We start from the raw sequence: 15056 nt of genomic DNA, 5'->3' as shown, positions 1-15056 counted from the left end.
CGCTTTCAAATCATCTTTACGCAAGCACACTCGCACACGCCCACGTTTAATCTCTCCATTTGTTGCTTGAACTTTAGCTACAAGGGGTTTAAAAATGTCTGATCACAAGTCCAGCAGCAGCGGATTATAAATGAACCTAAATGAACTGGTCAGTAAAAAGTTAATGCATTCCCTCCTTTAAAAAAAAAAAAAAAAAAAAATGTTAAAGCTTGACTACCAAAATATACCAAGACAATGAGATGTAGTCCTATTGTTTGTCCTCGCCTCTTCATTTTGCTGTCTTTTTGGTGATATCAAATCATCTTCAAGAGTTAGAGTCGTTATGTGTCAAAAGATCAGCTACTGAACTGTGTGGCATATTTGTGTGTTAATGGATTCAGTGTGTGTGTGTGTGTGTGTGTGTGTGTGTGTGTGTGTGTGTGAACACATGGGTCAGCTCATTGTGCTGCTGAACAATTGGCTTTAGACAAAAAGCATGAAACTAAAACAGGGGAAGCGCCTGTGATGAACACTTAAAAAAAAAAATCTTCTTATTGAAGATTTGAGGAACCCAAGCCCTGTCTGATCTGTTCTTATCTCAGGGCTTATCGATGGGGTAGAAAGTCTGTCTCCAGAGCATTGTGCTGAACACATTTAACATACATCTGTTGTTTTATAGGACAAACTTTACCATGAAACCATGAAAAACACCTGCAAACTAATCCACATATGTGACTATTAGCTGCAGCCCTAAAAATCAGCCTTCTTCTTCTTCTTTTTTTAATCACACTTATTGTTTTTTTTATAGGCTACCCTTTCATGCATACTGGTCACTACAGTGGACAGCTATTCAAAAGCTGTTTTCTTCTAAATGCACAGGTTTTGATGGAATGGTTCCAACTGATGAGGAGTAACTTTTTGGTTTTAATCTCATTTAAATGTCTGCTGTTGTGCTGTACTGGGAGCCTCCAGGCAAAAACTGTGGAGGTAGTTTGAGCATGTATTAAACAGGAGAACCCCAAGTCTCCAAGACCGTCATCCCTCAAAACTTAAATTTAAATGATTCTCTCCACCCCAGTGGCAACGTGAAAACTGAAAATGTGTTTTTGAATACAAAGAAAAAAATCATTTATTTGGTTTCATGCCCAACGAAATCAATTAAAATGATGTTTTCATTGTAGCGTTGCACGATGTCACTCTAGTGAACACTTCTATAACTTCTTCAGAATTATGAATATTTAAAAAATTAAATTACGTTACTTTGCATGTCCTAAGAAGTAAAAAAAAAAATAACATTGAAAAAAATCTTGCTGTACCTGGTTTTAAAATTCATGCATGAAAGGGTTAAATTATAGGCTAATATCCTCGATATTCTGTCCACCTTAGTTTTGATGAGCATGTCACAACTTTCATGATGTCCGTGTTACGTCCAGGACTCAGACAGGTAAATAGCGATAAATAAATAAGTCCTTGTAAAACATTGTCTTTAATGTGTTGTTGTTTCAGTCATTATGCAAAACTCCTCAACAAATAAAAGAAAGTGGTGCTAGGCTATTTGTTGCCCTCATTCGCTGAGTTCACTGTGAGAGAACCTGTTCCAGTGTGTTGATGCTGTTTAAACTTTGCTCTGTATTTACAGTCCATGTGATAACACTCCATTCAGACTTGGTGCCCGCTGTCTCGGTGGAAACCTCAACAGGTCAAATTACCATTACCTAAATGCATTTTCTGATTTCACGTGTTTTGATGCTTTTGGATAACGGGAACCTTTTTTTTCATTCATTGTAGATTATGGCTATAACTGGTGGGGCAGTGGAAACTCTGGATGAAATCCCAGCTCCCGTGTGGAAAGGTTTGCCGGACTGTTTGAGTCTTGGACCTTCTGCTATAAATCAGAACCGCATCGGTGAGTATGAACAGAAAGTGTGTCCGGTCAAAGAAGGCAAAGATTGACTGAAGCAATCAAAAGTAAATGTGAATGCTAGTTATGTGTAAAGGTTTGTTTGTTTTCTATTATACCTTAGACAGGCATTTTCTTTAAGCGTATTAGAATAAAAAAATATCAAGCCTGTGCTTTTAGACTTTTATTTCGCAATGACTCGAGAGGAAGTTTGTGGACACACTTGCAAGAAAACAAAAGAAACAGAAAACAAATGTTCTTGACTGAAAGTGATTCCAATTACAACACATCGTGGAAAAAAAAGAATTGAATAATTTTAGCAATTTCACAAATACATCCACACTGCTATTTACCCAACAGCTACTTAAAGCTGCTCGTTTCATTTGAACAGAGTAAGCAAGATTGCTCCTCTGCTCTTTTTCTTATCATTCAGATTAGGCAGCATTTTCTACAAATCATGTAATGTGTAATATTTCTGCTTAAATCAAACCCTTAGCTTCGGTTTCCTTCTTTTGCTGAAATAGAACTTGTAACAGAGACATTCACACGTTACATCTTCTTTGTAGCATCCACGATGTTTGTTGTTGTTGTTAAAATATTCTTACTTTCCAAACTGAAATCACGGGAACACACTGAAGTCAGAAAAACGACTTCCCACCTGGGAAACTAGGACCATCCGAGGAGCACATGAATGCAGTAAAAGTACAGACTGGAAACATGGCATAGTCACACACTTTTATCTGAAACATCCTCTTTTTACGAGACCGAGTGTCTAAGCTGTGTTTTCTTCTTTCTTATTTTCAGGTGTCTGGGCCACACAGGTCATTCCTAAAGGCAAGAGGTTCGGCCCGTTTGTCGGAGAGAAGAAAAAGAGGTCCCAGGTGACGAGTAATGTTTACATGTGGGAGGTACGTCACAAGTTGGCTTCCTTCCCTAAAACACTCACTTCTACCTTTTTTTTAAATGGTAGTCACTGCATAGCTAAATCAAGCCTAACTACATTCAGTACACCTTTCACAGGATTTACTTATATCCTACCTATAAAATGAGTTGTCCCATTTAAAAGTTGTTTAATAAAGATACAGATGGGTGTATTATGAAGCAAGATAAAGAGGCCGAGTATGTTGAGTGCAAAGAGAGTTCTCATTTGGCTTGACTATCATGGTAATTTATGCTGCAACCTAACCTGATTAGGAAGAGGTAATGTGCAGAGTATGGATTAGTTCAAATGTACATGGATGATATTCTCTGTGAGAGATATAGTACAGCATCTCATCTGACATGATGTAAAACAAAATGTGTGTGACTGTAACAAAAGTCATGCCACCAAAGCTGTGCAGTTACAGTTTGCATGTCATGTCGACAAAAACTGAGAGCTTTCCAATGTGTCAAGTTATTTTAAAAAAAAAGGAAGAGCTAAGAGTGTATCAGTCAATCATAAATATTTTAATTTTAGAATATCATGATTAGTCATTTTCTGCAAGCAGTCGTCTTTTGTCTTCTTTGCAGCAGCACTGTAGGTGTTTGCTGTAATAACTCGTCTTATTCTTTTAACTCTTTATTAAAACAGCCTGACTGAAGTAGATGGCACACGATTAGTGTTTTTTATGCATTACAAAGGGACTGACTGGGCTTAGGGTAAGGTTTTTCGAGCCAGCTTTTACAAAGAAAACCTGGGTATATTGAATTTGCTTCATAGTACACCCCTCTGCTGTTTTTTGGGGGAAAAGAAAAGGCCTTTATTACATGGCTATGACAAACGCTGCTGATTATTCAAGCTCATATTTAGATGAAGATGACCCCCAGTCAGTGCTAAAGTTATGAGATGTATAAATATGTGTTATATTTGTACCTGTAGGTTTATTTCCCAGCTCGGGGATGGATGTGTGTTGACGCCACAGACCCCATGAAGGGGAACTGGCTTCGATATGTGAACTGGGCGCGCTCCAGTGAAGAGCAGAATCTTTTCCCTTTAGAGATCAACAGAGCCATTTACTACAAAGTTTTAAGGGTAGGTCAAACATACCTTAATAATCTCTGTTTGTCAGTCCTATGGCTTTGGATTTTTTGGGGGGGATCATGGCTCTGCAAGTTGCATGATATGATTAAAAGATGAGCTATTGAAACTCTCCAAAAGCCTTTATACTATATTTCAAATTCTTCCATTCTCCAACTACAACCTCCATAACAAACATATTGATAAATGAATACCTATCTGGCAGCGTCAGACCATCTGAACGCTGATTGTAAAGGGAGGAACATTAGTAACTGTAGTGATAGAATGTACAAATAGTGAATAGATGTTAAAGTGTAGAGAGTGTATAATTATTATGAATGCATCACATAAGCACTTTGAGTCGTCAGAAAACTAGAAAATTCCCAGATTACAAGTCCAAATCCATTTACACATCTCTGTTCTCTGGGTAACCAACTTGATTTATTAATTAAATACTAAAAGTATAAGAATTTGTGATTCTACTCACGTTTTACTTAGTAAATGGCTTGCACTGATATGATATTTTTTTCCTTTTCTTTCTTTAAAATTAAACTTCAGTACTGAATACTGCACAAATGTATATTTTATTGCAGTACTGCCCACCTCTATTTTGAAATAGGAACTTTTAATATTAACGTTCAAGGCTTGACAACATAAATCCTAGATAATTGGGATTTTTAATCCGTTCACTGTAAAAACTATGAACTTTGTTTTGGTCTGTAAATAAAAGACCCCATGTTATTACATCTGGAAAAGCTTATTTGAAGGGTAATGCATCTCTGCAGAAATCAGTTATTCTATTTCCCACCACATATACCTTGTAACATCTGTGTCTGTGATTTAGATCTTACTGGACACGTTTTGTTATGTAGCCTAGTGTTTTATTGACCTCTGCAGCCATAGTAGCAATGTCTTTGAATATTGCTGTAGTAGTGGTACTTTAACGAAATTATCTCTTAAATTGTGTATTGTGGGTAATAACTGTGTAATGTGGAGCACAAATGTCGTTGTTTTGTTGTAATAACCAACTGTGCAGAAGCTTAATGCAATACTGAGCAAGTTATTATATGAAGGTAACTACATCCCTTTTGCAATACCAATGCAAACAGATATTTTACTACTGGATAATATACTGCAGACTTTGGTGAAAAGACTGTCAAATTTCAACTCCCCCCCCCCCCCCCCCCCCCCCCCCCCCCCCCCCCCCCCCAAAGCCCCTAGTGCAGACAGATAAGATGCACAGTGTCCCAAGTATCCCCCATGCCTCACAGCAAACCGGGCTGTGATTGGTGGCCGACCTCATCTCTCATTGTTGCAGCCTATCGGGCCGGGAGAGGAGCTGCTGGTGTGGTACACTGTGGAAGACAACCCTGAGATAACAGCTGCACTGGAGGAAGAAAGAGCCAGCAGTCTGAACAGGAAAAACTCACCCAGGGCAAAGCGAGGTGAGGCCTTGCTTTACAACCAAGTGTTCTCATATTTTATCCTCTTAATGTGTGTGTCCTTTCTCACAAGCCACGCTAGGTGAGCCCACGAAATGGATTTGTCTTGCGAGCTTAAGGCGAAGTTGTATCTGGTTAGCTTGACTAGCTGGCTACAAATGAAGGCAGGCTAGTGGTGGCTAATGTTCACGATGTGTGGGGCTTTTTCTCTACTTTCATACACGACATAAACCGCGACGCTGGATTGAGGCTGCACTCCGAAATAAGGACACAGTAGCTGACCCTTTGCTGTAAAATACAATCTGAGGCTGTTGTAACGAGTGTCTGGGCAACTTTTTTGTAAGGTTTTCCTCCTCTGGGTCCTGACGTTTGTCGAGGATGTGACCTTCCTTGAGTTCCTAAAAGCATGAAAGCAACATCCATCCGTGAGCCTCTCAAAGCTACTAGATGATGGCCTAGCAGGTTAGCTAACTAGCCAGCTTCCTTGTCCTGACTGTAGGCTAAATAAAAGGTAATGGATAACAACTAAAAAAACCTCACAGTTACATGTTGTGCATGGCGTTCAAAACTAACCTTAAACGTCGTATTGTGGGTCGAATAACCTGTTCATCGAGATGTCAGAGTTGGTGTTGCGTGCTAGCGTGAGGCTAACCGGCTAGGTCTGAACGCACGGACATCACGGTGTGCGAGATCAGACGACAAACTGCCTTTTATTATAATAAAAAACTATCATACAGATATGTTAGAAAGACATCAAAGTGATACTGACTATAATAAGCCCAGGGAAGTGTGATAGTCTCACCTGAGAGCGTTAACATTACGAAACTTCAGACAACAAACGAATGTCTAAATAAACTAAAATAACAGACACGTTGTTATTTCTACAAATATTTAATGAAAACATGAAAGCAAGATGTGTAAAATCAACTAATTGTTGAAACATACACATGTCTGCTTCATGTCACAATTAGGCTACATTTGTCAGCATGAACTTTGGACATAGTGTTTCCATGTTGTGTATCATGGGTACTTCAATGAGGAAAATGACATATTATGATATATATTTATATATTTCATTCATTAAATTATGTCTGATCTTATCTGTTTTGATGCTTCTTGTTTCACACATCTTTCCTAAATCTGCTGTTTAAGGTATTGTTTACTATTAAGGTATGTGACACATATCTTGCACAGTATAGTATTTACATTTCCTTTATAATTCTGAATTTAGATTTGATTAAAATTAAAAATATAAATTGTTTCAACATTCATAAAGTCAAATTATTCCCTTAGTCTTATTATATTTGAAAAGAGGCGGACAATTAAAGGAAAATGTCTTTTGTGTCACTCAAGCAGAGCCTGTAATATGTACTGCCTTGATGATACTTTTTTCACAGTGTGTGACCTTTGGTTCAAATAATAATGATATAAGAAGTTTGGGCTCTGATATACTTGTTCAGTCAAATGGTTAATGAAGATGTTAGTGGGTAGTTGTTTTGTTGTTGTAGATTTAGAAGAATGCTCTGAAAGAGCCAGTCAGATGACTGACCTGCAGCATGTGTTTCTCTGGTATGAATTAGGCTTTGTAGGCTAGATCAGGTGACCTTGTTGTGACACTCAAATGGTCCGGGGGTGCCAGGGAAGCCTCTTGAGCCAGACAAGGCTTATTAATTAAAAGTAGCTTAATGTGTATAGCCTTATGTATCAATTACTCTATAAAATAATACTGATGAAAGCTCATAATTTGGAGTGCAAAGCAAGGCTGCTTTAAGATAAACTGTAAATGTGATAATTTTATTTTTGTTTGCTGAACAACAATTTAAGTTTTCTTGTGGCATTTTGTAAAGGCATGTAGCTGCCAAGCCTGGTAATTTGAGCAAATGAGGTGAAGCAGTGTTGATTGATTTTAAAGTCTGTTGACATTGTTTCAAGGGTCTTTAAAAAGAAAAGACTGACTCATATCTGACATATGTTTCGTTCCCACAGAAGGCAATTAGGTTAATAGAATTAGTTTTTACAATAAATACCAACAGCCTCTTATTTAGTCTAAACTGTTAGATTTTTGAGAAACACTTATGCTCAAACAAATAAATTCCTTACATGTTAAAGTAATTGTGCTTCTGTAAGTTGTCACTTTCTGGCACATCTTTGAGTGAGAGATTGAAAGCTGTTTGATTTCCAAAAAGCTTTATGTAAAGTGGTGTGTGTTTGTTCTTGCAGCCAGAAGAAAGTTACTGGAGAGAGCCAGACAGGCTGGTTTGGGCAGATTCAAGAGAACAAGTGTAACTGAACCTACTGTTAAGGAAATGTGGGATGGGGAAGAAGGTAAGTTTTCTTATTGTTTGGAAAATCTGCATATTCCCAATTTTTAACTCACTCTCTTACAGGTTTTGTCTTTTAAAGCTTACTTTTTCTCAAGTTCCAAAACAGTTTGACTATAAAACACTGATTGATTGTTGTTTTAAAAAAATTTCAGGTCTTAAGGAGGAGGATAGGAGGCCATCAACCCTTGGGCCCTCACAAGAACTCCAGGAAACCCATCCCACAAAAAGCACCAACTACAGAGATGTGGACGACATGTCAGCAGTGATGACAGACAGGGGAAACAATGAGCAGGAGGAAGATGAGGAAGAGGAAGAAGTGGAGGGGGTTGCTGATGATTTGGAGGAACCAAAAGTACATCGGCAGACTGTTCAGCATTCACATTCGACTGATTTAATGCAAAATAAGCTGACATGTGGTGAAGAGAGTCTTAAGGGTTGGCAGGGAAAGACAGAGTCTTCCTCACTTGCTGGGCAAGAACTAGAGGTTGATCCTGATCTTGACCTTGACCCCGACCCTGATGGTGACCTTGAGGTGGATCACCACGGAGAGTCATATCCCTGTCAGCACTGTGAGCGCCGCTTCTCCACCAGACAGGGCCTGGAACGTCACAATCACATTCATGCCATCACTAACCAGCAAACACAACTGTTCAAGTGTCGGTACTGCAGTAAGTCCTTTGGTTCACAGGTGGGGAGGCGGAGGCATGAGAGAAGACATGAGAGTGGGCCTAAAAAAAGGCCTGGCTCGCTGGCCGGGACTGCTGGTCTGCTTAGTTCTGTGTTGCAGACTGACGGTTCAAGTCCAGACTGCACAAGTCCAACGAGTCACTATATAGCCATAGGGTCTCAGTTTACTGGAGGATCCTTGCACAAATCTGAGATGCAGAGAAAGGAATTGGGGCTTCATGTCGACCGTCCCTTTATGTTGGATGAAAATGGGGAGTCTAAGGAACTCCACCCCTGCAAGTACTGTAATAAAGCATTTGGTACACATACCAACATGCGCAGACATCAACGCAGAATACATGAACGACACTTGTTACCAAAGGGAGTTCGCAGGAAAGGCATGCTGCTGCAAGAGGCTTCTGCACAACAGCAGCCTGATGAGTCCCCCAACACCAGCCCTCCGCCTGTTTACGTGCCCAGTGCGGACACGGAAGATGAGGTAGACAGGGATGATTACGTCGTTGACATATCCAAAAACATCTCGGAGAATTTGAGCTTCTACATTGATGGTAAGATTGTATCCACCAGTACGGTGAGCAGCTGTGAGGTGATAGAGGTGGACTCCAGATCTGCAGCGCTGTTTGGTCTGGACACGGTCATCATCAGTCCAAATCAGATCAGCCAGGCACTGAAGGTGGAGGGTAGAACCAGTGCTGCAAAGCAAGTCTCTAACATTGGCCAGCCAGCAGGGAAAAGAAGAACATCTACCCCCCCACTTGTTCCCAACCTGAAAGTGGAAACAGAAACTTCATCTTTCACAGCCTCTTCTTCGTCGTCATCATCCTCTACATCTTCCTCGTCTAACTTGTTAATGGGAGGACTATTCCAACAAGCTGCAGATTCATCAACATTTCAGCGAGAGAAAACAGTTTATTTGTCACCTAAGCTCAAGCAGCTCCTTCAGACACAAGACATTCAAAAATCAACAATTACTCTGATAACAGAAAGCCATAGACTGGCCTCCCCGCTGTCAGTCACGCCCTTGCCAGGAGTTTCAGGAAGGTTCAAAAGAAGAACAGCCTCTCCCCCATCTTCTCCACAACTCAGTCCTGCATGTAAAACAGAGAGCTGTAAAGCGGAGGTCACGAGCTCATTCACCCTTAAGGTGCCAAAGTTAGAAAGCCGCGGCGCATCACCTCCTGGGAGCCTGATGGACAAGGAGGATGCAGACAGCCTGAGCCTTACTGGAAATAATATTCACAGCCAAACTTCCAGCAGTGGTGGTAATTCCTGTAATCAGCAGCCCTTGGATCTGTCAAACTCTGTGAGCAGGAAGAGTGACGGTTTGAACAAGGTGCTCGGGGATTCAGCTCTTGATTTAAGCGTACATCGGAAGAGCAGCGCCGAGCCTGAATTAAAGGGAAGTTTAGCGCCACAGCCACTGATTAAAAAGAAAAAGCCCAACACAAGCATGCTTGAGAAAGTGCTTATGAATGAGTATGTAGGTCTTACTTTGCCAGCAGAGGACGGCACTTCAACCTTACCAAACATTAGTTGTGTTAATTCTCCGTCATCAAATGTTGTGTCGGAGTCTGCTCACCCCTCTCCACCCTCTTTGACCCCTGTCATCATGAACCCCTCTTCCCCTGGTGGATCCAGTGTTGCTTCCCTGACACCGCCTCCCCCTGTGCTTCCTACCATACCATCTCCCCTAGCTATGCCTAGCTCGCCACTTTCTCAGCCTTCAGACTTTACAGCACCTAGACCACTTCCTGTCCTTTCACCAAAAATGTCTCCAAGATCAGTTGAACACACGCTCCAATCAGACTCAGAGGAGATAATGTCAGCTGAAGAAAACGAAGAAGAGGAAGAGAACCACATCCCTGAGCCATCACAATTCCAAAAGACTCCACTTAAAGATGCCCTTAATTTTTGCACCTCTGAGCCAACACCAGTAGAACTTCCAGCTACAGAAGCAGATGTTTCTATGACTGACACTTCAAACAGGCTGCTAAATGGCAAAATAAACCTCAACTATGAATCTGTTGCAGATAATTGTCTTGCACCTTCTTCATCTCAGCCTGAGCCCTCATCTTCCTCATCACCTCTGTCTCCAGCACCACGTGATCCATCCCCAGCACCAGTATCGCCATCCCTCCCTCTGGTGAAGATTAAAGCAGAGCCACAGTACAGCATAGATGAGCTGCCAGTTCTGAATCATGCAACTCAGGATGTTGCAGACTCTTCACCTAAGCCTGCTGTTCCTGACAAACCATCTGATAAAACCTCGGAAGGGGAGGAAGTCGATGCGACATTCTGCAAGACCTTTGTGTGTAATGTCTGCAAGGAGCCGTTCAACTCCATCAAAGAGCTCAGTGGACACATTTCGGAGCACGCTGCCGACTGGCCGTTCAAGTGTGAATTCTGTCTGCAGCTGTTTGGTGACACCCCAGCCCTGCTGGCTCACCGGACGGCGCTACACGGAGTTGGAAAGATCTTTGTGTGCTCTGTGTGTTCCAAGGAGTTTGCTTTTCTTTGTAACCTCCAGCAGCACCAGAAGGATCTGCATCCAAACGAGACATGTTCACATACCACTGTAGAGAGTGGCAAGCTTAGACCACAAAACTACACAGATCCATCCAGAGCCAAAGAGGAAAGCTGTCCATCAACACCAGCACCAGAGGCGACTGATGAAGCTGCTCCACAAAATGACGACTCTGATTTAGCAAAAGAAGAGCCTGATGTTAATGGTAATCATACAGAGGAAGGAGCGGAGGACCCCAATGAGGAGCTGTACACTACAATAAAGATCATGGCCTCAGAAGGAGGCAAGCCAAAAGGCCCTGATGTCCGCTTAGGCATTAACCAACACTACCCAAGTTACAAACCACCTCCATTTCCTTATCACAGCCGTTCACATGCTGGCTCTGTGGCCTCAGCCACTAACTTTACCACTCACAACATACCACAAACTTTCAGCACTGCCATTCGCTGCACCAAGTGTGGCAACAGCTTTGACAACATGCCCGAACTGCACAAGCACATTTTGGCCTGTGCAAACGCAAGTGATAAGAAGCGTTACACACCCAAGAAAAACCCCATCCCCCTCAAGCAAATAGTTAAGAGTCCTAATGGGGTTGCGTCGCCCATAGCAGCCACTGTAGGCCACAGTGCTTTCCGCAGAATGGGTCAGCCAAAGAGACTTAACTTTAATCAAGATACAGGTAAAACAAAAATGAGTGCCCTCAGTAAAAAGAAAAACCAGCTGGTGCAGAAGGCAATTTCACAAAGAAATAAAGCTGCCACCAGTGCAAAGAAGGCCGTCATTAAAGTGGAAGAAGAGCCGGCCTCTAATGTCTGCCCCCACTGCAGCCGTGAGTTTACCTATCCTGCAAGTCTCAGTAAACATATGGCCATCAGCTGTCCCATGAAGCCTGTTGTTAAAAAGGGCAAAAAGGGTCCTGCAGAGGTTAAAAAAGAGGCAGTGTCTGTGGTAGATAAAAACATGAATCTTAGAAAGAAAGCTTCAGACTGTGAAATACTGCAGATAGTGCCAGAGTCCAAACCCCTAGGAAAGACCAGAGCTCGTAGCTCTGGTGCAGCAGAACCTGAATCCACCCAGACCAGCAAAGGAAAAACAGCCGCTACCCAGGGCCGTCAAAAGAGGCCTGCCTCGTTCCCAGCACCAGTTCCTGCTAGCAAAAAAACTAAGAAGGGCCAAGTTCAGTCTCTACCTCCCACCCCTACAGCCCCGGAAACTCCCAGTGACACGGCACCACAACGACCAGCCATGAGAATGCAGCGTGCGGGTAAGGAGGCAGCACCCAAGAGATTAGCAGAGGCCAAGACGCCAACAACACAACAGCTGAAGAAAGAGGTGCGGTTACCACCTCGAACAAGGGAGAGAGTAGGTGGTCCAGTCACCAGGAGCTTACAAATGGCCAGCACAGCTCCTTCTGCTGACGTGAAAACTGAGGAACCACCAATTCAAGAGCCAAAAGAGACTCAGGTGAGGCATTAGCCTGTGTTTGTTTCTGATAATCTTGTTTTTTCTTTCAGTCTTTATTGAGGCTGGATGAATTTGGAAAAACAATTTAACTTAATGCAGATATGTCTCAGTATATATCAGCACCGATATGTTGGACATGTTTGCAGAAATTCTTTCTTAGCAAAGAAAATTAATAATTTTTTTCAAGTTGTTGGTTAAATTTCTGTCAACCAAGTTATTGATAAATGTACTAAACATTGAAGCACTGTGTGTCTCACTTTTGTTCGTCTTCTGTGTTTCAGGAGTTTCTGATGAAGTAAGCCATGTGGACTCTTTTGATCTTCCTGGGATTATGGTTCTCACCTCTCAGTTCTGGACTAATCAAGGCACTGACAGCACCGAGGTGGCTCTTCAGTGGTGGGCTCAATCACTCAAAAACAAGTGGAGTCTGCTTCTCTCACCTGCCTTTGTTGGATTTAAGGAGGGAACTCTCTTTATCTTCCATCTTTTGAACTGAACTGAGCCTTGATTTTAGCCAGCCTAGCAAAAAAAAGGAAACTGTACATGACAATGAGTTAATATATACGAAATGTGTCATTACTTGACCCAAAACAGTAACATTAGGGCTCCGTTATTCTGGGAAGCTGATATATTGCAAAAGGCAATCATGTATCAGTTAGGGTTAGGGACTTGTTTATTCTTTCGTTCCGTCTTTTCCCCGTTTGTTTAGATTTCTGGATGTTTCCAGAATCTCTTGATGCATGTGCTGAATAGATAATTAACTAGATAAAGCCAATTTCCATGTCTTTCCCAATGGGCACCTACTTCAGTTTATACATGATTTACAAAGTATGTATGTTTGATTTTAATTTCTGTAGTCATTATATTGTAGAATATATCTTGTTGGCAAATTTTTGTTTTGGAAACAAAAATAGAAATGGCAGTTGTTCACTGCAACAATTGGTCCTCAGGAACACTGTATATGTGTGCGTGGTAAGTATGTGTATGGTTGGATGTGTGGCCGGACAACTTTTCCTTTAGCCTAAATCGCCAGTATGTGTCATGTTTTTTCTTTTTTTCTCAGAAGTTTTTCCTCATTTGACTTAAATAGGGAATTCCAGCTGTAGAGTGATGGGGAATTATGTTGAAGTCTCTTTAAAAAAATAATTTGTCACCCATTCAACCTAGTGTTCGTACAGCACTTTAAATTGAACTGCCAAATTTCTTTTGCTTGATCAGTAAGATTGGCTTAATTAAATGGGAAATCATGGAATGTATTCAGGTCTGTTGCACCTTACAGACACGTGTGCATCAGTCATCAAAAATTAAAAAAAACTCACAGCCTTTCTGCTAACAAATCTCAAGGGATTTAACGTACAATGACACATGAACCAACTTTTATATGCTTGAATGCATGATGATAACTCTAATAGTTGAATGCAGCAGTGTTTTGTATTTTATGTCCTTTGTAAGTGGACTAAACAAAAAGATGTTTCATGTGTCGTTTTTCTTTCCAGAGCCCTGCCACAGTAACGTAACTGATGGACAATGTCATCTTTATTTGTTTCTGTGAGTTCATATTTTTAGGAAACCTGCCAATGCAAAGCTTCTTACTTTTTTTAGTGTCCCCAGTGTTCATCCCTACTTGGTCACTCCCGGTCCAACCACAGAGACAGCAGACACACAGGCAGTGCTTTAACACTTGTAGCATGTTATTGGGAAAGTCAATTGATAAATATGATTTGAAGCTAATTTATATTTCCATGAGAAATCTTCATGTTTTTCCTTTCAGCATCAAGATTATGTATTTTAAGGATGAACAAAGACAAAAATCCCGAATGACCTCAAGTAATAAACATTGCTATAATTGACATAATAAAAAAATGTTTTTCAATTTCTGTAAAGCTTTTATTGTTTTTGCTTACAGGGGATCTCGATTGAATAACAAAAATAGAAGGAATGGGTAGAAACCAAGCGGCAACCTCCAGTGTTGAAAAATTAAACCGATGTCGAAGTGCAAAATCCTGCAGTTCGACGAGTGTCCGCTTGAGGCTTGTTGCAGAAGCACCAAGGTCACATATGCATCCCTTCAGCCAGTTCTTACAGCAGGAATGAACATGTTTACAGCTTGGTTCACTAAGCGAAATAGTTCTGATTAGCTCATGTCTCAATCGGTGGACACTGGGGGTTAACTTTTTGTTAACTCATCTGTTTAGATTTTATGAAGGATAAGCGTTAGTAATAACAAGGTGCATAGATTAACAGGCGAGCGCTTTGTAACTGTCAAGAGGCTAAAACCTGCCTCAGCTCCAGCTCTTAGCCTGTCGTTACAGTGACTAAAGTTGACTTGAGACAGCATTTCCAGCACAGCCACTGCTAAAATTGGGACTCCACAGACCCCTGCAGTAACAGATGGGTGACATCACTCAGGCTTCGTCCCTTAATATTTACAGTCTTAACACCACTTTAGGTCAAATCAAGATGACTTCCTCCCCCCTGAAATGTACCAAATGACAAATGTTGACCAAATGACAAACATTAACAAATGTTTTGCAAATTCATTATTTAATGTGCAGCGTGTTTCTGCAGCGTTATTATGTTTTCTGTTTAAATAAACATCAAGAATCCCTTTGCCTGTGTGTAGAAAGAGAGAGAGAGAGCCTTTGATTAACTGCACTCATAAGTGGTTCTGACTCCTTGCAGGCTTCGTTATTCACTGAGACCTTTTTTTCTTTTTAATATAATAGATGTCCCTGCCATT

General features: G+C 41.1%; 1 protein-coding gene across 2 annotated transcripts; it reads left to right on the top strand.

Annotated features, from left to right (window-relative positions):
* Positions 1–1767: 1767 nt before the first annotated feature.
* Positions 1768–14193, top strand: prdm2b (PR domain containing 2, with ZNF domain b). 2 transcript variants are annotated; one of them, XM_061043078.1, is made up of 7 exons: positions 1768–1885; positions 2684–2787; positions 3738–3890; positions 5194–5320; positions 7538–7642; positions 7794–12316; positions 12598–14193. In XM_061043078.1, exons 1-7 carry the CDS (start codon positions 1771–1773, stop codon positions 12613–12615), a joined length of 5145 nt encoding a protein of 1714 aa, XP_060899061.1. In that variant the 5' UTR covers positions 1768–1770; the 3' UTR covers positions 12616–14193. The 2 variants fall into 2 exon arrangements, with proteins under 2 accessions (XP_060899061.1, XP_060899060.1); XM_061043077.1 differs by lacking the exons at positions 1768–1885; positions 2684–2787; positions 3738–3890; positions 5194–5320 and adding an exon at positions 5504–5590.
* Positions 14194–15056: the final 863 nt, after the last annotated feature.

Source organism: Labrus mixtus, chromosome 7, assembly GCF_963584025.1.
Source record: "Labrus mixtus chromosome 7, fLabMix1.1, whole genome shotgun sequence".
In the NCBI taxonomy this organism is placed as follows: Eukaryota; Metazoa; Chordata; class Actinopteri; order Labriformes; family Labridae; genus Labrus; species Labrus mixtus.
This window is presented reverse-complemented; position numbering and strand designations above follow the sequence as displayed.